This window comes from Carettochelys insculpta, chromosome 4, assembly GCF_033958435.1.
Source record: "Carettochelys insculpta isolate YL-2023 chromosome 4, ASM3395843v1, whole genome shotgun sequence".
NCBI lineage: Eukaryota > Metazoa > Chordata > Testudines > Carettochelyidae > Carettochelys > Carettochelys insculpta.
In genome coordinates, this window is record NC_134140.1 from 81,768,356 (window position 1) to 81,791,159 (window position 22,804).

Sequence of the window (22,804 nt, forward strand, 5' to 3'; positions counted from 1 at the left end):
AGTCTACCCATCATTTCTTTTACGGCTGTCTTCGTCAGAACCCCAACAGCAGCGGCAACTCCAATGAAACAGGCAGTTGATTTTATTAAGGAGAAAAGTCCCTTTCCTAACAGGACCACTGCATTATTTTAAGCCTGTGTTAAACTCGCCGTTGAACGTGTGTAATGTGTTAGGACAGTTTGGGATACCCAGCCAAATCCCAAGCAAAGGAACACATGGAACTGCCATACTGACTAATCAGTCCATGACATCCAGTATCCCGTCTTCTGCAGGGGTACCTAAGGCACGTACAAGAATCCCAGTACTGGACAATGGTGGGATAATCTGCCCATAGTGGATGTCCTCCCAGCCTGCAGCAAGTGGTGGCTATTTCAGGTCTCTCCCCAGCTAATATAATAGCAGCTCCTCATTCTCCCAATAAACGCTGAACCCTTTAACACAACCAAACCTCGGAAGCCTCAAGGAAGGTGAGTTCCACAAGTCAATCGCGTTAAACGTCAGCACTTTATCGGGTGTCACACGGCGTTTATCTCAGCTCAGCCTGGGGGCCGTTTGCATGGTCCCGGCGCCTGGGGCTGGGGAATACCAAACCCCTCCCCCGGGCCGCGACAGCAACTGGAAGGGCGCCCCTACAGACCGCCCACCCGGGCGGAGAGGCCGCCTGTAGCAAAGCCGAGCTGTGCCCCGGCCAGATCCCACAAGCTCCCTCCTGGGGACCCCACACCCTCCCTGCGGCGCCCCGGCCTCTGCCCAGCCACGCCCGCCAGAGGGGCCCCCGCCCAGCCTCCCTCCGCAGCGGCCGGCTCTGGGGAGGGCCCCGGAGCTCGGCTCCTGCCGCAGCCGCCCGCTCAGGGTCCGCGGCTCCCGGGCGGGAAGAGCCCGAGCGGAGGCGGCCGCGCGCCGCTTACCATGTCTCCTCCGTCCCGCCGGAGCTGGGAGGCCCAGCCAGGCGCCCGGGTTTGATTTCCGCGCCGCCGGCAGGCCAAGCGCGGGTTCGGCTTCCGCGGCCCACAGCGCCGCCTAGCGCCTGCAGGGCGGAGCGGGGCGGCTTCCGGCCTTGCTTAATCTCCCACCACCGCCCGCAGGCCGGTCCTACCCCGGCCGCCGCGCCCACCCCCTGCTCAGAGGCGCGGCGCGAGCAAGCGGCCAGGCTTCATTTCCCGGCCTCCTGTGGGGCTCGCGGGTGTCCCGCGACAAGTCTCCAAGCGCGGCCCAGAGCTTCGGGTTAGGCCGCGGCCAAAAGTGCCCCAGCCCAGCCAATGTGCAAGTGCTCTAATCCACAGGCTAGGGCCTGGGGCTGTGCCCCGCTGCGTGGCGCGTTACCCAGGAGTACAAAGGCATTAAATACATACACTTATGTTTGGCAACAGCCCCCAGTTACAGTATTAGTAATACTGTAATACTTCCACACCGTCAGAAGCTGTTCTCAGTGGTGAGAGATGGCACAACGAGGAGCAATGGTCTGAAGTTACAGAAGGAGAGGAATAAGTTGAATATAAGGAAAAACTGCTTCACCAGGAGGGTGGTGATGCACTGGAATGTGTTGCCTGGAGAGGTGGTAGAATCTCCATCCCTAGAGGTTTTTAAGACCGGTCTTGACCAGGTCCTGGCTGGGATGACTTGGTTGGGGTTGACTAGTAACTGAGAGGTAGCTGTGGTAGTCTATATTCTATCAAAACAAAACGCAGTCCAGGAGCACTTTAAAGACTAACAAAATAATGTATTAGGTGGTGAGCTTTTGTGGAACAGACCCACTTCTTCAGATAAGTCGGTCTATCCCACAAAAGCTCACCACCTAATACGTTATTTTGTTAGTCTTTAAAGTGCTCCTAGACTGCATTTTCTTTTGTTAGTTGGGGTTGATCCTGCTGGAAGTGGGGACCTGGACTAGATGACTTCCTGAGGTCCTTTCCAGCCCTATGATTCTGTACGTCACTCATCCAAGTTTACACTTCTGGAAAGCACATACACCCATCTCTTGTTCAATGAGTACTTTACTTACGAGTACTCGCAAAAACGAGGAACATTTATACCTACCTTTATTCACGGTATGCATGAACTTCCCCCCTTATATGAGCAGGGTCCCTGGCGGGGGCGCAGGGAGACCCGCAGCCCTGTGGCTGGCTCAGCTCCAGCCATGGTGTCCCTGGCTGGGGGCAGGGAGACCCGCAGCTGGAGCCTTCTCCCTCCCTTCCCTCAAACAGGCAGCTGTCTGACAGCCTTTGGACTGGGGGAAGAGAGGGAGAAGGCTCTTAGCCTGGTTCCCTCCCCTGCACTGGCAGGAATGTGAAACTGACCAGCCATGAGCTGATCAGTTTCCCAGCCCTGCAAGCCATGGGGAGACTGGAACCAGCCTGCCCTGGTTCTGAAATCCTGTCACTCTGGGAGCCAGGGAACTGACCAGCCCTGGTGGTTCCTGGCTCCATTCCCCTTGCAGGAAAATTAGAGTTATGCAGGGGTTGCAGGAACAACCCCTGGGTAACTCCAGGGTTTACTGTATTAGACCCCCACCCCCACCTGCCCTGCAGACCTCACCCTCAGCCAGGTTTTAACTGCCCCCCCCAGTCCCAAATTGCCTCCAGCCTTAAACCCACCCAGCAGCCACAAACCACCCCCAGCCTTAGAGCCCCCCAGCAACCCCAAGCTGCCCCAAGGCTTACACCCCACCAGCAGCCCCAAACAGCCCCCAGTTGTATATCCCCCCAGCAGCCCCAACCCGCCCCCAGCATTAGACTCTCCCTACAGCCCTCAAACTTCCCCCAGTGTTAGACCCCCCTCCTGTATCTCTCAACAGCCCCAGCCTCAGACACACCTCCTCCTCCTGCAGCCTCTTCACTGGGGCTGCTAGGCTGGGTGGCTCCCCCAGTCCTCCTGCTCCCAGCAATTAACTCAAGTGTTAAGGTTTCAGCACCTAGACTCACCCTCAGTGAGGAAGAGCAGGATGGCTGTTACACACTTCAGCAGCTGCTACAGCATGTCAGTATTGGGCCACCGCAAGCCCAAGGGCAGCTCCAGCAGCATGGTTCCCAGGGACCAGCTGTGTTGCCCACAAGAAAACACTGAGAAGCCCTGCACTAGCTGTGCTGTCCCTCAAGGAAATAGGCATGTCTGCGGCAGAGGTAGGGAATGGGTGTCTGGGGCAGGGCAGTCCCTTTAAGCACACATCTCAGTGGGGCTCCCAGAAGGAATTGGTGACCTGCAACGCTGGCTGATGCGGTTCTGGGTGGCCATTTTGTTGATGGAGCAGCCAGACAGTATGGCCACTCTCTGTTGACAGAGCAGATCACTCTTTCAATGCGCCTTAGCATCTGGACACGATCTGTTGACAGAATTTTGTCGCAAGACGTCCTCTGACACAAACTTCTGCCGAAAAAACCCCGTGCAATCTAGTTGTAGCCTGTGAGTAGTTATTGGGGTCCAGCTACTGAACCCAATACATTGTTTGCCTCCAAGTCATGGTCATGGTACATTTTGCTCTCGGGCAATGTTTCTTAAACTTTTTGGCCCACAGCCCACCTCACTCAACACAACCCACACAAAAATGAGAATCAAAAAGAAAAACCACCACCTACCCTCACTGATGTGGTCTCTAGCCAAGACTCCTCACTCTGCTCATGCTCGAGCCCCCCTGGGGTGTGGGAGGAAGAACCAAGGTTCAGGGCTTCTAACATGTCAGATTAATTCTTTTGGGGGCCCATGGCTAGTAGATTTTGTGGGGTGCCCTAGGCTCTGGGGTGGGGAAAAATTAGGCATTTAGTGTGTGGAAGGGGACAGGAGTAGGGTGGGGTGGAGGGTCTGTGAGAGAAGGAAGCTGCAAGAACAGGGTGGTGAGGAGGATCTGGGAGAGCGCAGGAGCAGGGTGGGGATGGGAGGATCTTGGGCAGAGGGTGAGTGCAGGGTCAGGGTAGGGGTTCGGGCTCAGGCTCTCAGGAGGAGTGGGTGCATGAGGGCGATGCTGATCCAGGGTCTTGGTTTGAAGGGCGGGGAGGGATGCTAAGCTGGATCCATGCCCCATGCTGTTCCCAGGCACCATCCCTATGCTTCTCCCATTGGGCAGACTCCAGGCAATGGGAGCAGTGGGAAAGACTCCCAGCAAACAATTCCCTGTGCTGCCACTCCCCCAGCCACAAGAGGAATTCTCTTGCATGCTTGTTTTTTGAACGCATCTCATTTTGTTATTTTGACTAGGGTTTGGACCCTGACAGGTTGCTATATTTGAATATGGCGAGGCACTCCCTAGAACTTCCAAGTACTCCCAGCCTCTTCTGGCTCAGGGCAGGTCTACAATACAGTGGAAGATCCATTTAAGGTACACAATTCCAGCCATGTTAATTACACAGCTGGAGTCAACATACCTTAATTCAGGCTTCTGCATTGTCTCCACTAAGGCTGGTCAACAGGAACTCCTATAGACTTCCCTTACTCCTAATGAAGTACTCGCACTGATAGGGGAGCTCTGTATGTTTGCTTTAACAAGAACAAGCCCTAAGAGCTTTAAACTACTTTGGTTTCATGTCATATGACATAGTTGCTCTCAACCGTTCCAGTCTCCCATACTCCTTGGAGGAGTCTGATTTGTCTTTTGCACCCTGAGTTTCACCTCACTTAAACACTCAGGCCTTGACTTCAGCTGTGTGTGGTGGGGCTTGGGCTTCCACTTTCTGCCCTGTGCCCCAGTCAGTCTAATGCAGGCTCTGGTGACCCTATTGAAATGAACTTGCCTACAATTTGAAAACCACAGATATAATATATAGAACCATGTAAACAAGTCATTGTCTGTATAAAATTTTAGATAGGCCTGATATTTCTCATGTTGCAAAGCTAGGCAAATATCTAAATTAGTTGATGGGCTCTTTGGAATACCTCTGTCTACTGTCAGGGTATGCATACCGTTGGTTGAAAACCACTTACCTAGCAGAACAAACCTCTAGCATCACAACACTCATTAACCTGATTCTGGTGCATTGGTTCAATAGCAGCTCAAAAAACAACAACAACAAAAACCCCCAATGTGGCTACAATTACGCTCCAGTGCTCTGTCAACAGAAGTCACTGTTGGAAGAGATTTCCCAACAAAGCTTCTGTGGAAAGAGTGCAGCCACACACAAAAGCCAAATTGAAAGAGCGCTCCGCTTATTCGACAGAATGGCCGGACTGCCCGGCTGCGCTCTCAGCAAAACTGGCACTCAGAAGCACAGCAGACAGGGCTGCCCATTGTTGTGGATGCCCTGTCTGTCAAGAGAAGGCCCACCCAGAGTGGCCGCACAGCCTTTTGTCGACAGATTCTGTTGACAGCAGCGTGATGCCTCTTGGCTGAGAGGCAGAGCTCTACCAGAAAAAGTACTGAGTTTTGTCAACAAAACATATTTCATGTGTGCACGTTCCACGAGTTTTGTCAGCAAAATTCACTAGTGTAATCGTAGCCTGTATGTATTTGAACCCAATCCACTAATACTCCTCTTAGAAATGCTGCAGATCACATTCTTGGTATGGTTGCATAGAAACTTTTTCTGGCTACATTCTCTGGAGTGAACATACTTAATCTCCAACCAAATTTGTTGGCCCTGAGCTCTGGCAGCTCTGGGCTCCTTCACGGTCAAATAATTAGAGCAATTTCATCTAAATTCTCTTAATATATTCCAATTTATCAATGCCAAATTAAAACTAAATTAGAAGAACATGGAGTAGGGAGGAGTGGACTAACTAGAGTGACAATGTAGAACAGAATTTCAGACACGTACAAAGGATTACTATTTGTCACTACTGGTTGATTTAGTACAACTGCTCCTTTTACACACCAGGTAACAACCTGTGGCTTTGAAGCTAACAGGCCCATTTAAATTTTGGAAGCTCTTATTATGTGGTTAGGCAATAAGGCTGCTGTTAAGTGTACAGCTATTACCCTTACACGTTGCTTTTTTCCTAGGAAAAAGGGTGCTGGAACTCTGCCCCGCCCCCAGGCCCCCTGAGGCCCCAACCCACAGCAGCCTTAACCCCCTGCCCCTCCTGCGGCCAGGCTTTAACACCCCTCCGTGTCCCCACGACCCCAATTAGCCACAGCCTTAACCCCCTGCCCCCACGAGCCCCAACCCACTGCAGCCTTAACCCCCCACCACCCTGTGGCCCCAAACCACAGCCAGGCTTTAACCTCCCCTGCCCCCCCAGGGCACCAACCCATGGGCAGCCTTTAACCATCCCCCCCTACAGCCCCAAACTGCCCCCAGCCTTTAACCCTCTCCCATGGCACCAAACTGCTCTCACCCTTTAACCCCTCCAACCCAGGATTCACTTATATTTCAAAAGGAGTGCCACACAGTGCTGCTCTGCCAGCCACCATGCTCCCTTCTGCACAGTTGCATGGCTCTCCCCAGCCCTCCGGCTTCCCCACGTAGTGCGCCAGGGGCAGCTCCCTGAGCTGCTGCGCTGACAGAGCAGGGCTCAATTTAATTGGTTTAACAGCTTGTGCCAGTAGTTAAACCAATTAAATTGAGTCCTGCTTTTTCATTGGCAGGCAGGAAGCCAGAGGCAGTGGCAGGAGCAGCAAGTGGCCGCTTAAAGAGCCACATGTGGCTCAGTGCTGCCCAGCCACCTTTTAAAAGTGGCATCTCCAGGAGTAAAAGTGGCAGAACTGCATTCCACTGCGTTGTGCCAGAATAAAAAGCCATGTCATTAGACTGTTATTGTCAGACAGGTTAAATGACGCATTGTAACATTATTAAAGGGGGAGCTGATAGGCATCCTTCGCTAAACTCATAGCTAATACCTTCCATTGTAAGATTAGAGTAGCCTAGAACATTCCCAAATTTGAGTTGACTGGGCTGGAATTTTCCATGTCTGGGGCTGGCATTTTTTTGCTTGTTTGTAAGTGTCAGCAAAAATGATCCATCTGTTTCCAAGAACAAGATTAGAGGAAAAAATGTTGTTCTGTCTACTTTACATTCTTACTACTATTTTGTAAAGATACTCCAGTGCCTTCATTCTTTGGAGCAAGATCTTGAAATTTGGAGGGGGATCAGTTGGGTTACAGTCCCTGTATAAATCCACAAAAAATTTGGTCAGGTTCTGAACCTCTGAAAATCTATGTTCAGATATGCTCAGTAGATTTGTTAGAATCTTCACACAATTTGCCTTTTCCTCATAATTACTCTTCCTGGCTCCTGGGAGCTGCTGTTGTGTCAGGCACAGAAAATGAGAACAGGCAAACTCTTTCATGTGCTCTCAGTATCATCCTACTGGTGCTCACAACAATGCCATGAGAAATGTCTCTTCTTGCTTTCACTAACATGATTACTCTGCTGTCACTTTCAGGTGACATTGTAAACAAAAGAGAAGGAATATTAGCTCCTGCCAATCTAAACAAATTTGAGGGATTCACTCCATGACCAGGGCTCCTTACAGTCAGCGTTAACAGAGCAAGTGGTAGTATACATCTAAAAAGACTAGTGCACAGCTGAACAGATGCAACCTCTCTCCTTCTTCTGTGTGTATGTGATAAGGGAAAAAACATATGAAACAGTTTTCCTGCCTAGTGAGCTACAGCAAAGGGTTTTCCTTTTGAAACAATTGCCCCTTTTTCAGTATAGTAGGGATATTTGTAAGGACAATGAATATGATATTTTGACACATAAGTCCAACTCTGAAAATAGTTGAGGAAACAAGCTTTATTATTTGAAATTTTTGTACGTGGTAAGGATACAACATTTGACTGGTTTTTTCTAGGTTTCCAAGACGGTGTAAATTTTAAGTTTTTATTGTAGGCTAAAGCATCAAAAATACCATGGCACACATGAAGCTAAAACTACACACATACAAACACTTTTTGATGCACATCTTTCATCCTCAATCTTAAGCAGACAGTTTGTACTTTGTCCTCCAAAGAAAAAAGAAAGAACAACGTCTAGAATATTTCAGTATCAGTTTGAGAATGCAAGACTTTATATGTTCTATACACAAAACATTTTAAACTGACTTACAAAAAATGGAATGTACAAAACTTAAAAAAAATGTATATTCACTTCCAGGACTGGAAAGGTACAATGTATTAAATGATACCGACTCCTAGCACAGGGATATCATGATACGTTATGCAGAGTATGGAACATTGCCATGTCAATGACATAAATCAAAAGCAGTGGGGTTAAGGCTGTGTTGCTCACAAACATTAACTGAAGTGATGTACATTCATCAGAAACATCATAACCAATTTAGGATCATTCTACTCTAACTACAAAATACCTTTCATACAGTCTCCACAAACAGACCAAATAATCACTGCTCACAATTCATCTTCAAGAAAGTTCTGAATGTATTTCATGACTACATAACTTGTCATCCAAAACCAAAAATCATTTCTTTACAACATCATAACTTATTGGGCACTTATAGTTTTCATTATGGCAACACTAGATCCTTAGTTATAAAAAATATTAACATAATTATAAAGTTGAAAGCCCTGTAACTTTTACAGAACATACCGGTATCTGCTAATTAATAAGTCTTCAACAGCATTAGACAATCTTTGCCTGAAACCATCTTCATTTTCTTTTTCAGTTATGGTGCTGAAATTTTAAGCTGTGTAAATAATGCATTAGTGTTTGTTCCGGATAACTGAACAGATACTTTATGTATTAATTTTTGAAATGGAAGAAGCATGCTAGTTTGTCCTAAAATGCTACAGAGAACATAAAGCCCTCAGAAAACATTTTGACATTGCTTCTGTAGTTTAAACAGAACTCATACGTACACAACTCCTTCTGTGTGGCCAGTCCCTTAGGATTTCAGTTGAGTTGATCAGCAAGAGTGTAAGTGGCATACAAGTGTGTTCTACCTAAAGCCTTTAATAGAGGACAATAACTCAGTAGGCCAAATGGTGCAATTCTGGCAGTTACTTAGGGAAGAATCTGACACCAAATTTCTGCCCTAGTTATTTTCTTTGGGGTCTTTATCACTAGGCTATGTCTAGATTAGAGACTTACTATCGACAGAACGCCCTTGAGAATCTTGACGTTCTGGGGGTTTTATTAAGAAAATCCTCTAGTCTAGACATAGCCCAAAATTTTAGCTGATTAGGTTTCAAAACCAAACTTTAAAGCAAGGGGTTTCTCAGTCTCCCTGTGCCAAGTAGATAGGGTTAGCATTGTAAAGGGACTGTCTGATATCAGTTTTTAAAACTGCAGCTGGAAAGCATTTGCAGGTTTACCAGAATCCAGATTAAAACCAGCTGTCAGCACTGGTCAATACCAGTGGCTGTACTAAACCACAAGTTCTGAAAACTCAGCACAACAGATCTAGAAGGAGAAGGCCAAACCCCCTTAGTGTGCTAGCTTGGTAGTAAACGGAATATGTAAGAGCTCCAGATTTTATCAAAATGTGACAGATTGACACAGATTAATTAAAGCCTTATTTATTAATATCAGATCAAAGGAACTACCTTATTTTCTTAAAATCTTTAGAGCATCAGTGTGTATACATGTATGTATACATGAAATGGTATATTCTTGAGTATGGGTTTTACAGAACTTTTTCAACGGATCATTTAGAGGCTGATCCTCGTGGGTCTCATAATTTCTATCAATGGAGATTTTTGGCCTGTACTGATTTCTTCTTCCTTCTCTTCTTTTCATAAAAAACCTATTCTATTTATTGTAACCTTAAAAGTATTTAAAAATCTAAATTTTGATTCAAATAGATACTGTCCTTTAAAAATGACCTACGGGAATAGATTATTTATATTTTCATTCAAAGACTTTAACAGAGAATAGGTGGAACCTTTTTTTCTTGGTTAATAAATGCTTTTGAAACGTTTATATACAGAATATTCTTTTTCCTTAGTATATTTATAATTTCCAAGTACACCAGACTGATTGTTAGTGTCAGAGTGTTGTCTAGAAGGATCCTTTAAAAAAAAAAATTACATTTGTGCTCAAGTTTAACTTATAGTGAAATACTGGGACTTTATTACCCCTACAGAATTTTAGGACAAACTAAGCTCAAACACAAAATACCTTTTGCTCTTGATAATACTTGCATTGTTTTTTAAAGTCTGCAAAATGTAGCTGGAAAGTTGGTAACATTTTACAGTCCAATACCATAGCCCTTAGAAGAGCCAGTCATCCTACTGAAATCATGAGACTAATCTTGTGTGCAAGAGTTTGCAGGTTGGACTCTATGTGCAAAAAATAAGCAAGAGGAGGGGAAAAACCCCCAAGAAATATAACTTAATTTAAAAAAATAGACTGCCCTGTGCTCATGAAACTTTCTATAGAAAATTAAGCACAGTTCTCAAAAGAGCTGAAACAACAGATTTAACCTTTTAGAAAAAAGCTGATACAAGCAATTTAACAAAAAACAACTTCAATTTTGCAGATGTACTAAAGATGGTCCTGCATCCATTTCCTCTTCAAAAAAAAATTAAAGATTTCTAAAGAAAGAAAATACATTACTCCAAGATTATTTCAGCCATTGGCACTACTGACCATAGCCTCTCTACACAAGGTTGAGAGGGTGCATGACCCTGTATTCCTGTATAGTATCAACACACTTTTGACTCTTAACTTTAGAATTCCTAATAAGCTAGTGCTGCTTAAAATGGGCAGGTTCACATTATACATGAGAAAGTACAAAAGTTGGCTCTATTTTAAGTAAGTCCACTGTATGCATTTTAAATTAAATTGGGGTTTCAGAAGTATAGCAGGCATTTGGGCCAGGGAGAGGGGAATGTCTCTTCAGAGTGCTGCCATACTCAAAGGGCTTGCCCAGATCAGTGACGTTTACTTTCTTTATTCCTGTGCCAAATGTGTTCATGCACGCGTACGCACACGCACACACACCAAATGTGTTCATGCATGTGTACACACACACACACACACACACACACACACACACACACACCCACCCAAAATCCCAGGGTCCTTATTTTGTCTTCAAAAAACATGCCATTGACTAAGGTTTTCAGAAATTGCTTGGGTTCACTCATTTGTAATGTACTTCTCTTGCACTAAATAGCTTTCATAACCTTCCACCATACCCTTATTAACCACGTTCCTTTGGTTGTACTATGTAGGTCCTCCAAAGGGGTACCTGTGTGGCTTTCTGTCCCATATGATATGTTAACAAATACATTGAGTTGCCTTTAGAAAGTATGGCAAAAATATATATGGAAGAGTGGCCTACAAGAGGGTATGATATTAAAATGACCCTGATTCTACAGACTTCATTTGGTGTTAATGGGTCTCTTGGTCTACAGAAAGTCAACAGCAACGAAGGGTCCTGTGGCACCTTATAGACTAACAGAAAAGTTTTGAGCATGAGCTTTCGTGAGCACACATCCAGACTAACACGGCTATCCCTCCAATACTAGAAAGTCAACAGTAACTTATATATCATTACAGCACAGTTTTTTCCAAAGATGTAGAAATTTCAGGTCTCTAGAAAGTCCTTTCAACACACGCAGCAGGAGGAGGGATTGGAAACAAGCACATGAAACAATCCTTCATTAATATCACAAAGAGTAAGGAATTTTCACGGATTTGTATAGCACTAAAAGCTGAGCTGTGTTAGGGCTGGCAAATACAGTTGGAAAGATTTTGCATGACAACCTTACTTCTTTACTAAAAAAAACCTATTTGTTATAGTTCCTAAGACTGAAGAATGTTACATGTGCAGTACTACCATGATAACGAGGTCTAAGAGACTCCCAGTCTTCACTGCTGGGTTAAATAATGCATAACAATAACAAGTTTCAAATTTGGAAGCTCTGAACAAGAGTTACACTTCACAGGTTAAATAAACCCTGTCAAATAGCTTAGATGTTTTCATTTTATTTTATTTGCAAAATTAGTCAATTACTTAAATTCCTGTTCCACAAGCTGCAATTCACACATTTACTATTTCATTGTCTTAATGAATTCAGCAAAAGAGGGCTTTGTTTATCCACCCTTACAACAGTAAAGTCAATGAGGAACATAAGAGGTAACATGGTAAGTTTGGAAATAAACATGAAAAGTCCACTGGAGACTCCTTCAGCATTAAAAAATAATTAAAATGCACATCCTGCACAAAGAGATCAATGAAGGATCTCTGAGACCAATTGTTTGTTAAGGGCCAGGCAGCTCCTGGGCTCATTGTTACTGTAAGTATCGATAGACCTTGAAGCAGTGATTTCCAGAGTCTGCAACTACAACATGGCCATCTGAAGTTAGCGCCAGACCTTGCGGGCCATAAAGTGGGTCAGCAGATGTGTTAATGTAGGATAAAAAAGATCCGCTTCCATCAAAAACCTTTAAGGAGAGAAAACATGTAAGTAATGTTACATTGATTCGTAGGGATAAAAATAATGGGCCGAATTATGCTCTCAGCTAGATAGTGTTAATTTGTAATATTTCCGCTGATTTCCAGAAGTCTAGTTTTCTATCAACATAAATGGGAGCAGAACTTGATTTCCTAGTCTCAGAACATAAGAATTCATATTTAAACATATTTATTTTCACTGTAATTAATTAGAAAGCCCGCTGGTACCTTTGCCAAGAAATAAACAGAGTCAGATTAAAGATAAAACCAGCAGCTGTTCCTCATGCTAAATCTCTGCTGACCCATCTATTTAGTTTCTTGTTAGATATTGTCTGGCAAAGGAGCGTATTCATGAGAAAGGACCGTGATCACACTTGAACAGAACAGTGCAACTTTCACCACAAATTTCTCCATATGTTAAAAAATAAATCATAAAAAGCTAGTGGAGGTTCTCTCAACATCTTCTCTTTTCTTAACCATACTCTGTGATTAAGTATGTCTTCTACCTTCAGTTATAGTGACTATGCATTACTACAGCCTTCATACTGCAGTACTGTATAAATCTCCTGTGTTCATTAGTTGTACACCATTTCTCATTTGACTTCAGTTGATGTGTATAATTGTTATGGAGTAGCTTAGCCTTAATGTTAAAAGGACCAATATGCACCACTGGTAGCAGTAGCAGAAAAGGGTTTTCATTTTGCTCTTGTAGAAAAATAGGAGCAATCAATCTACACATCCCCCAAACAGAGAGATTAAGGAGAGCAGGCTCCCAAATTGCAAACAGAAGCACCTGGATGAGGGAAATGAGTCTGCCATAAATCCATGAGAAAGCCTAAGCAGAGACAGACTAGAAGGGATCTATGCCTTTCTCCCAGAAAAGAAATTAAAAAATAGGAGAGGCCCAGGCAGTGAGGAGAAAGGGAATCTTAGGAGACATGGGCTGCTCATGTTGAAGGAAAAGGGGTCGTCTCAGGCCAGTGCACATCTTCAGCCTATAGGCCCTTGAAGGCCTGAAAAGCTTCACTTCAGTTGTTTTGTTCTCCTCATAGGGGCCAGCTTAGATCTCCACTCCTTCCTGCCCTCTTTCAATGAGAAAGAGTAGAGTGCCTGCTTTGGCAGATGGCCGAAAGGTTGCCAGCTTAGCCTGCAGGCAGACCTTGAAGTGCTTCTCAGCAAAACAAATATCTGGCAGCCCAGTATTTCTTGTGAGATATTAAAAAGTTATTTGGCTGCCAAAGAGCACCAATATCTGTACCATCCAGTAATTTCACTGTTCAGTTTTCCCTACCCTGAACACTGCCCTGTGGGTGTTTCCCCATTCGGAGACCCACAGAACACCAAGATTTGTGTAAAATACCAACAAGTAGAACTGGCATAGTTATCTCTACTAGAGAAAGCCATAAACCTTCAGACTGAGGTTCCTAGTGTGACCTACATAAAATACCCTCGTGGTGTTTGTCAGCTTTATAGAATAGGTACCTTTACCGCAACAACTCCATCCATCAGCCTAGTTAGGAGTCATGGCAAAAATTCTAAAGACTGAAAGAGCGTGGAGCTTAATCTATCTTGCCACTTCTAAAAGTGGTTGTGCAGGTCAGCACTGAGGTTTATTAAAGCTTATGCCAGTTTTATGGCAAACAGAGGGCTTCAGTGCCCAGGCCTGTCAATCAGCTACCTTCCAGGAGCACTGTAATAAAAAAATTACGTTTTGTTTACCTGTATTCGACTGTTTCCCCAATCTGCTACAATAATATTTCCATTTGAATCAACAGCTACTCCTGTTGGAGCATTAAACTGTCCATTGCCTTCTCCATTGGATCCAAACTTTAGCATGAATTCTCCTTCCTGGTTATATACCTATGTGAAGTTTAAAAAAAAAGATTACTTAAATCTTGGGCTAGCCTGAGCAATTCTGGTTGTCTGGTTCATTGCCACTGGAATGACCTGAGAATAATTTTTGAAGTTAAGTACAACACTGGATATTAAACAGCACATAAGACTCGACCTTACTTGATAAGCCTGTCTTTAATGTACCCTTGATGCACATACTTATGTTTCTCATTTTATTTTCTGGGAGAGTTTTGCCTTATCAAAAAGCCACTAGAGTACATCCCATGCTTAAATTGTTAACGTTTCATTTTACGGGTGTAGAGGAGAAGGGGAATAGCCAAGAATGAAATTATGGTTGGATTCACTGCCAACACCTGAATTAGCCTACACTCTAACAAGTTTATTAAAAGAAGTACCCCCTCTCTAGAAGCCAATAAGAGCCAAAAACCATTTTAAAGGATGAGAAAATGTGTAGTTAAAGCCAGGACCAACCTCCATTCTCTTCTCTTCCCTATACGGAAATGTGTTCAGGAAGAGAGATGTTGCCTTTCCCCATCACACCAACCTGTGATCTGCAGACAAACCCTCTCTTCTCTCTTTAGGTCTGAACTGCTGTGAGTAATAGGGGGCGGGCACATGGATCCTGCATTAGGAACTAATGAGTGCATGCAAAACAGCAGTGGGATGAAACAGGGACATTGTTTTGCATGACCTTCGCATGTTCCAGCTATCACAGTGGGCTGGCCATGGACAATAAAGCACGCTGCTCTCTCTGCATGAAGTAGGAGGGATAGCTCAGTGGTTTGAGCATTGCCCTCCTAAACCCAGGGATGTAAATTCAAGTCTTGAGGGGGCCATTTAGGGATCCAGAGCAAATAGAGGAGCCAAAAATGGGGAAAGTGCTCTGTCCTGCCAAGACAGCAGGTGACAGGACCTAATGACCTCCTAAAGTCCCTTCTATCTCTACGAGATGTGTATATTTATATATTAATCTGGAGATGGGCATACTGTTCCTTCAAATCAGGGCCATCCTGATGGGGAAGCACGGCCCAGGGAAACCCCCGGCAGCCTTCAGACACACTCCTACCTTAGCCCTCTTCTCAACCAGCCTGGCCAGGGATTATCTGGGACAGGTGGTGGATGGCAGGAGCATCTGCAGCAGGGCATTTCTTCCCCCTGGCCTCCCTCATGCCCCCCCACCATGGAGTGCACCACTGCACCCTTCAAGCCTGCTGAGCTCTGCTTCTCTGTGAGAGGCTGCAGACCTCCCAGCCACCTGCAGAGAAGTGGGGCTCAGGAGGCACTGGCAGATCACTGTTTGGTGAGTGCTGGGCAGAGGGAAGCAATCTCCTGCAGCAGCTGCTGCTGCCACCCATTGCCCAGCCCCAGGCATTTGCTCCCCTGCACTGCAGGGCCCCCAAAACACAGGTGTGGGGTGGCCACCCCACTTGGTCCTAAGGCCTGGATGGCTCTGATGTAAATCTGTGGATTCTTCCAACTGCCTGGGTCTCAGGGTGGAACTATGATTTTCCAGGATGATCCCAGACAAACCAGGACAGTTGCAACTATTAAAAATGACCTCTCTTTAGTCCTGCCTATGGATGTTTCCTCATCACATCAAGTGTAGTTTTCAGCTCTGCTTCATGGCTGGGAAATCACAATAACCTAGCTGAGGGGACACAAGGAGGAAAGCAGACCAGCGAAGTGTAGGAAAAACAAACAAACAGCCTGTTTGCAGATGGGGTGCTTAGCTAGTACAGGAACTAATGAATGAATACATAACTTGTGTTTATTTCTGGTGAGTAACAGCTGTTATTTCGAAATAACTTTGTGAGCATCTACACGACACACATGCTACTTCAAAGTTAATTCAAAATAGTGGGCACATTAGCTCGAATTTTGTAAACCTCATTGCAGGAGAAGTAATGCCCATTTCGAAACAGGCACTGTTAAGACATGGAGTAGCGCTACTTCGAAATAAGCCATAATGGCAGCCAATGGCACTATTTCACATAGGCAATGTGTGTCGGGACATGCTATTTCGAAATGCATTCTTGTGTGTAGCTGTGTTATTTCGAAATAAGCTATTTCAGAAGAGCTATTCTGGAATGGATTATTTTGAAATAACGCTGCTGCGTAGCTACTCTTGGGAAGAGAAAAAAAGAAAACAAAAGATCCATGGGGGAAATGAGGGACAATTACTGTCAAGGGATAGTTTTTCATTTAAAGCTGCAGGGGAGGAGTGTGGTGCAGGGTTTTAGGTGAATTTTAAGGGTTTGTTCTCTGCTTTTAAGAAGAAAATAAACACAATATTACTAGTGATTGAACCTCTCTGGTCTGACAACACTTGTGGATCATGGATGTTGCTGGACCAGAGAGCCCTGCTGGCAACACCATAGTGGGAAGCCAGGCCATGAGGCTGGAAGCCTTGCCAGCAGCCAGTCCAGAGGCAGGGAGCTGTTCTAGCAGCCCTGCAGTGGGGAGCCTGGAGCGGAGCCAGGAGCCCCACTGGGGTGCCCAGGTTGTATACTGGCAGCAGGGAGTGGAACTTCACTGGCAGCCCTGCTCCAGACCAGGAGCCAAGAGTTCTGCCAGAAGCCCTGCAGCAGGGAGCTGGTGCGCCGGGAGTGGGGTCCAACCTTCCCCCCAGCAGCCCTGAGGGTGGGAAACCTGGCCTGGAGCAGAGCCCTCCACGCCCAGCAGCCTGGGGGCAGATAGCAGGGCAGCAGATGGTCTGTGAGCCTGGTCAGCAGGCTGGCAGCCCCCCAGGCAAGCCTGGAGTTCTGACCCTCCCCTGGTCCAGCAAATTCCCTTGATCAGGTCCCAAAGCCACTAGACTAGGGAGGTACAACGTGTAGAATGAACAGAATTTTCCAAGATGTTGACAATTCTGTACACACAGAAAAGGTTAAAAGTCCTTTAAATTTACTTTTAATACTATCCAGGTAGCACACAAAATATTGTTATCCACTGAATCACATCTGGGCCCAGCGGGAACTCTTTCATCTAACTAAAAAGACAATAATGTGTGCATTTTAAATTCACTAAGCTGCCATATTTTTTACTTCTCTTTTGACTGGCTTTTGTCTCTTGTAAGCTGTTGCTAGTTTCTGACACTCTCTGCAGTCACTCCTATTACTGCAGTACGCCCTGCTGGTGAAGGTGTAATTTATCAGATCAGACCTCCTGCTGCTGAACCATGTAACCAGTCTGCTTTATGGCCCCTGCAGAGGTCTGGCTTTTTCTTTTGTAATCCAAACCACATGAGTTGCTATTGCTTCTCTAATTCCAGAAAAACATGTGAAAGAAAGGTCACAATTCACAACAGTAAAGATTTAGTACCAGGTTTAAAAAAAAATAAACTGCAGTTCTTTAATATTCATGTGATAATAATCAGATAGTGACATATCTGAAGTGAACGCTGAGATTTGTGGCTGTATAATGTGAATCTTGATATTCAGCAGAACAGGAATTCAATGGGTGAAATCCCAGATGCATTAAAAGACTATGTCAAATCTTCCATTGACATCACTGGAGTCAGGAGTTCACCCAGCATATTCAAACTGCATACATCTGAGAATTTCTTTAAGAACAGCAGAATTCTTTTTGGTTGTGTAGAGGGGTTTTGGTTTATGGTTTTGCAGAGAGGAAAGGGAAACTAGCATTCTAACTTGGAGAGGAAGCTTCAACTCCAGAAAAAGATTATGCAGGTGAGACATAACTTCTTCCAGACTCAGCAGCCTTCAGTGATCACACACCTGTCTGATACACCAAGGCTGCCCTGGAGCTGGGGCCAGAGGGGAGGCCTCCCCCTGCCGCTCCTGACAATCACCCAAACCCCAGAAGGCAGGGAGCATATTAATGAGGCAGTTCAGAAGATGCTAATGAGGTGCTGACATGAATATTCAGTGCCTCATTAGCATAAGGGCAGCCACAAGTGACTCAAAAGTGCTGCTTTTGGAAAATACGCTGTCTGGGTAGATGGGGGCCTTTTGAAAGGACCCCCCTGACTTCAAAAGCCCGTTCTTCCTAAAATCAAATAGAAAGAAGGGGCTTTCGAAGTCAGGACGGTCCTTCCAAATGACCCCCGTCTACATGGGCAGCGTGAGTTCCAAAAGCAGCACATTCTAACCACGTGTGGCCACCATTATGCTAATGAGGCACTGAATATTCATGTCAGCACCTCACTAGCATCTTCCCAACTGCCTCATTAATATGCCCCCTCCAAAAGGAGAAGGCATGGGTAGACACAGCCTCACTGAACGGTGACTGTTGTTCCTGCCCTATATATTATTAACCTGAGGCAACAGAAACATATTGACTTCTCAGCAGTCATGAACCAGGACTCTTCTGGGGTGGTAAGCTGTACGCCCATATGCCCATGCTCCACCAATGTCAGGGCCAGGTCTCTCTCCCGCTACACACCTACTTCCCCTCCAGATCTCCCCTGACACTACCTCCCAGCCCCTCCACCCACCCCAGCTGCCTCATCTGGCCTGTACTCTGGGCAGCTGGTTGCTGCTCTAGGTCCCCTGCACTCCTTCACCAGGTGCTGCCACTGCCTACTAGCTATAAGGGAGTGGCACCAGACTCTGGCCGACTGCCACATCTGTAAAGGAGAAAGGGAGGAGGTGCATGGCAGCCTTCCACTCCCACCTTCCTGGCCCCAGGCAGGTAACTCAGAGAACTTCCTTCTGGGGTTTGGGTGAGTGCCAGGAGGTGGACGGGGAGTCCTCCTCTCTGGCCCCAGCTTCACCCCAAAATTTACACTTCTCATCCATGGCCACACTCAGCCCCACCCCAGAGCCTGGAATTCAGTGGTTAGAATATTGGCCTTGTAAACCCAGGACTGTGAGCTGAGCCCTTCAAGGGGCTTTCAAGGGTCTGGGGCAGGTTAAATTAAAAAAAAAATCTGTCAGGCGTGGTGGTGGGACCTGCTGTGAGTACAGGGGATTGGACTTGATGGCCTCTCAAGGTCTCTTCCAGTTCTATGATTTTATTTATATATATATATGTATGTATAAAATGTATATATAAACCCTCTCCTACATCCCAAACCCATGGTCACCCCACAACCCTTACAAGGTAGGTGGGAAGGGGCAGAGGGACTCCATCCCGTTCTGGACATCAGCAAAAATTATCCAAACCTGCCACCACTTGACTCTTCTTATGGCTGCAATAGACATGACCAACCCAGTGACCAATTCTGCTCCTTGCAGGAGTTCCTAAGTGAAATTCTATGGCTTCTGTTATGCAAGGATTAAGATTAAATAGTCACAAATTGTCCCTCTGGTTTAAAAAAAATTACATATCATATACAGTGTATACGTACATTTAACATTCGGTGTCCTTTTACTATTCTGTGTTATGCTAGTATTAATTTAAAAGTTAGGGAAACATTTACTGAGAATACTTAAAGGTAGGAAAAAAGTCTTTCACAAAATAAGTAACAGAATACATAGAGTACAAGCTTTATTATCTGGCATCCCCACGTGCTTAGTGGCAGACAGCCCTAATGACAGCCCCATGACAGCAGCTGGCCCCAGTCAGGCAGCTGGCAGCCCTAACCCAATATGGCAGTTAACTAAATATGCCAGTTATCAGAGTGCCGGATAAGTCTGTATATGAGAAATTATTTGCCAGGATGGCTAAATGACAGAACCCAATTTGATTGTGTAAATATCTCAGTTAACAACTTGCTTTTAAATGTTATTTCATTAGAAAAACAAACAAACAAAAATTACACAAATCCAAGAAACCAACCATATCTATGTTAAAAAATTACCGTTAAATCTCTGCATTCCCAGTTCTTAATGGTGACAAATATCAGAGGGTTAGACTTGTTAATCTGTATCTGCAAAAACAACAAGAACTCCTGTGGCACCTTACAGACTAACAGAGCATAAGCTTTTTTAGTCTGTAAAGTCCATTACGTGCCACAGGACTTCTTGTTGTTTTTTCCCCAGGGCTTAATGATACCCTTCTTTTGTATCCAAGTTTGTAATTTAGACCTTGGACCAACAACTTTGTTGTATTACACTAGCATTTAATTTTTATTTTAGTTTAGAGGGAAAGATGCTAAAAGTTAATATAAAGCTGCAAATAATAAAGTGGCATTAAATTGACATTACCTTAACAGAATGGTTATGGAAATCTGTAACAATAATTTCATTGTTGCTATTTACAGCTGCGAAATGAGGACCTGAAACATAGAAGAGGTAAAATAAATAAAATAGTAAGAAGTAATCTTCAAAAGTAAAGATTTTACTTAATGGTTTAAGTTATGGCAAAAATCCATTGCATTCTTTAAAAAAATACAGGTAGATGCCTGAGCAATCGCTAGTCATCTCGGGAGCGGACAATTTATAATTAAGAGTCTTTTCACTCACTTTTCCAGTAGGATGGTACCTTCGTTTAAACTGGCATATCCTCCATCAACTCATCGGCAATGCCTATCTTGCCTCTCCCCCACACAGTTACAAACTGGTTATCATATGGTGTTACAAACTCTCATTAACTATCACTGGTACTTAAGAACACTAATGTTCAGGGGATAGAGAAAGGTATAGAAGGAAGCAAGTTTTCTGAAAGATTGATACACATTTGAAATGAAACCACCCACATGCTTTGTGCTTACTTTTCACAGGACATCTAAATCATCAAGTTTTAGACAAACACAAAACTGATGTTATCATAAGTAAAGCAAATTAACTTAAATGTATAAATGTAAAAAAATGCATTTTTCACCCAGCTTCATGTGGAAGGGGGCAATTGAACATACACGTTTTGGTAGAAACTAATTATCTAAATCTAAAACACACAAGTATTTGGACTAGAAGATCTCAGTGCCATGCAATTTACATACGTAATTACAACGTTGACAAAATACAAAGTTCCAGTTTTGTGATTAATTAATAAAGTAAGTAATGTGAAAATATATACAATATATAAATTCAAATAATGACTGAATTCAAGTAACTTGTGATCTGCTCTGGGTATTCCACCAGCAGAAAGAGCGCACAAATTGATCAGTGAACATAAATTGTTACAGATTACTTGTTCAGCTGTTTTCAGGAATTTACACCTACAAGCTTCAAGAAGAAAGGAAAACAGAAAGTTTTGGTAACAATATTTAATAGTGCTTGAGCCAAAACTTCCATGAATAATATGCAGTTATATATGTAACAAAGCACCATTAGAATAATGAATCCAATAGAACCAAAGCACATGCAGGTACCTACTCTACCAGAAAGTACACTTTTGGCAAGATTAAACCAGCGTACAATTTAAGGGATTATTCCTCCTACTCTGCACACTCAGAGCTCCAGGCTAATGTGGGAACACTGTCCAAAGTGACTGAACACCTGTAACATGACCTAGACAAGTCACTTACTTGGAGTCTCAAAGTTAGTTTTGCACAAAAGGATATGCCTAAATTTCACAATTACATGTGCAAATTGGATACTGACATATGCAAATGGCCAATTAGACATGTAACTGGCTATTTTCCTAACTTAGGCATTTGCACTTACATGGTTCTCTATCTAAATTTGCACTTAAATTCTCTATGCCCATTTTCAAAGGTGTCAAGAAGGGGGAAAAACATTTCCAGTAAAAACTTTCTTATAAAATGTGCTGGATATTCAAGCTGGGGCCGGCATGCAGCTCTGCTCTGCCCTGGTCGGGCCCACAACATGCTGGTTAACAGAATGTGCTGGTTATTTGGGTGCCAGAAAACTGAGTTTTTACTGTACTCATTTATCTATATGGGACTGGTTAATAGTTGCATAGTTCTCTGAAGACTGTGAAGTGCTGTGAAGAAAAAACCTCGATTTAATGGACTAATGGGGGGAAAGTTGTCCATTAAACTTGAAAGTCCATTAAATCTGAGGGTTTACTCTGTATTTGCCCTAACGCTCACCCACCCCGCCAGACTCCCACAGCCCCAGTCCAACCCCTTAAAAAAGTGTCGGCAACTCACCAGAGTTTCTGCTGCTGGTTGAGGATGTGGGGCTTGGAGTCCCAGCAGAGCCACAGCTGGAAACTCCACTGCAGCTGGAGACTCCAAGCAGCAGGAGTCACCAAGGCTGGAGACTCTGAGAAGCTGCCACCGCCAAAGCCACCACGCGCTCCTCCCACTGGGGTGGGGAGCATACGTGTGTACTGTCTGCCCACGTACATCCTGGCGGAAGGGGCACGTGGAGGCTCTGGCGGCAACTCTGCTAAGTTGCCTTACCTACTTTTTTGGGGGTAGGGGAACTAGTGCATTTCAGGAACAACGGGGGTGGGGGAAACTGGCAGACGACTGTTGTTTCCAAAGTCCACTAAATCAGGGTCTGTAAAATTGAGGGTTTACTGTATAAGTTTTAACTAATACCAGAAATTGAGTGTACACATTACAAGACATTTGTCAAAAGCCCATTATGATCTATCTTCCCTAGGTGATCAGCCTGAAACATAATGGCAAAGAGAGGTAGCTAATAAGGACTGGTTACAGTTATTGATGAAGAACCAATGATTTAATCTTTCTGACTGATTAAACGACCCACACAGTAATATTATGTTAAAACATGAACCCACCAGGATATAACAATAACATTTCAGAACTGTCTTTCCAGATGGATTTGCCTTTGGAAAAAGACTTTGAAGACTGAAGTTCCTAGAATGCAGCACTAAAGAAATT

At 44.5% G+C, this 22,804-nt stretch overlaps 2 protein-coding genes across 11 annotated transcripts in view; both read right to left on the reverse strand.

Annotated features, from left to right (window-relative positions):
* The window catches only part of MND1 (meiotic nuclear divisions 1), a 55,088-nt gene extending 54,071 nt beyond the window's left edge, over nt 1-1,017 (reverse strand). The window contains exon 1 of one of the 2 annotated variants that reach the window (XM_074993166.1): nt 909-1,017. In XM_074993166.1, the coding sequence (XP_074849267.1) occupies nt 909-911 (3 nt within the window). In that variant the 5' untranslated portion in view covers nt 912-1,017. Of the gene's footprint in view, nt 1-448; nt 574-908 lie in introns of those variants that run through there. The other variant, XM_074993168.1, reaches the window with a different exon arrangement.
* Nucleotides 1,018-7,649: 6,632 nt separating this feature from the next.
* The window catches only part of TRIM2 (tripartite motif containing 2), a 126,693-nt gene continuing 111,538 nt past the window's right edge, over nt 7,650-22,804 (reverse strand). For all 9 annotated transcript variants that reach the window (XM_074993159.1, XM_074993160.1, XM_074993163.1 and 6 more), the window contains 3 exons: nt 20,253-20,323; nt 14,008-14,148; nt 7,650-12,278 (listed from right to left, as the gene is read on the reverse strand). In XM_074993159.1, coding sequence (XP_074849260.1) covers nt 12,126-12,278; nt 14,008-14,148; nt 20,253-20,323 — 365 coding nt within the window. In that variant the 3' untranslated portion in view covers nt 7,650-12,125. The remainder of the gene's footprint in view (nt 12,279-14,007; nt 14,149-20,252; nt 20,324-22,804) is intronic.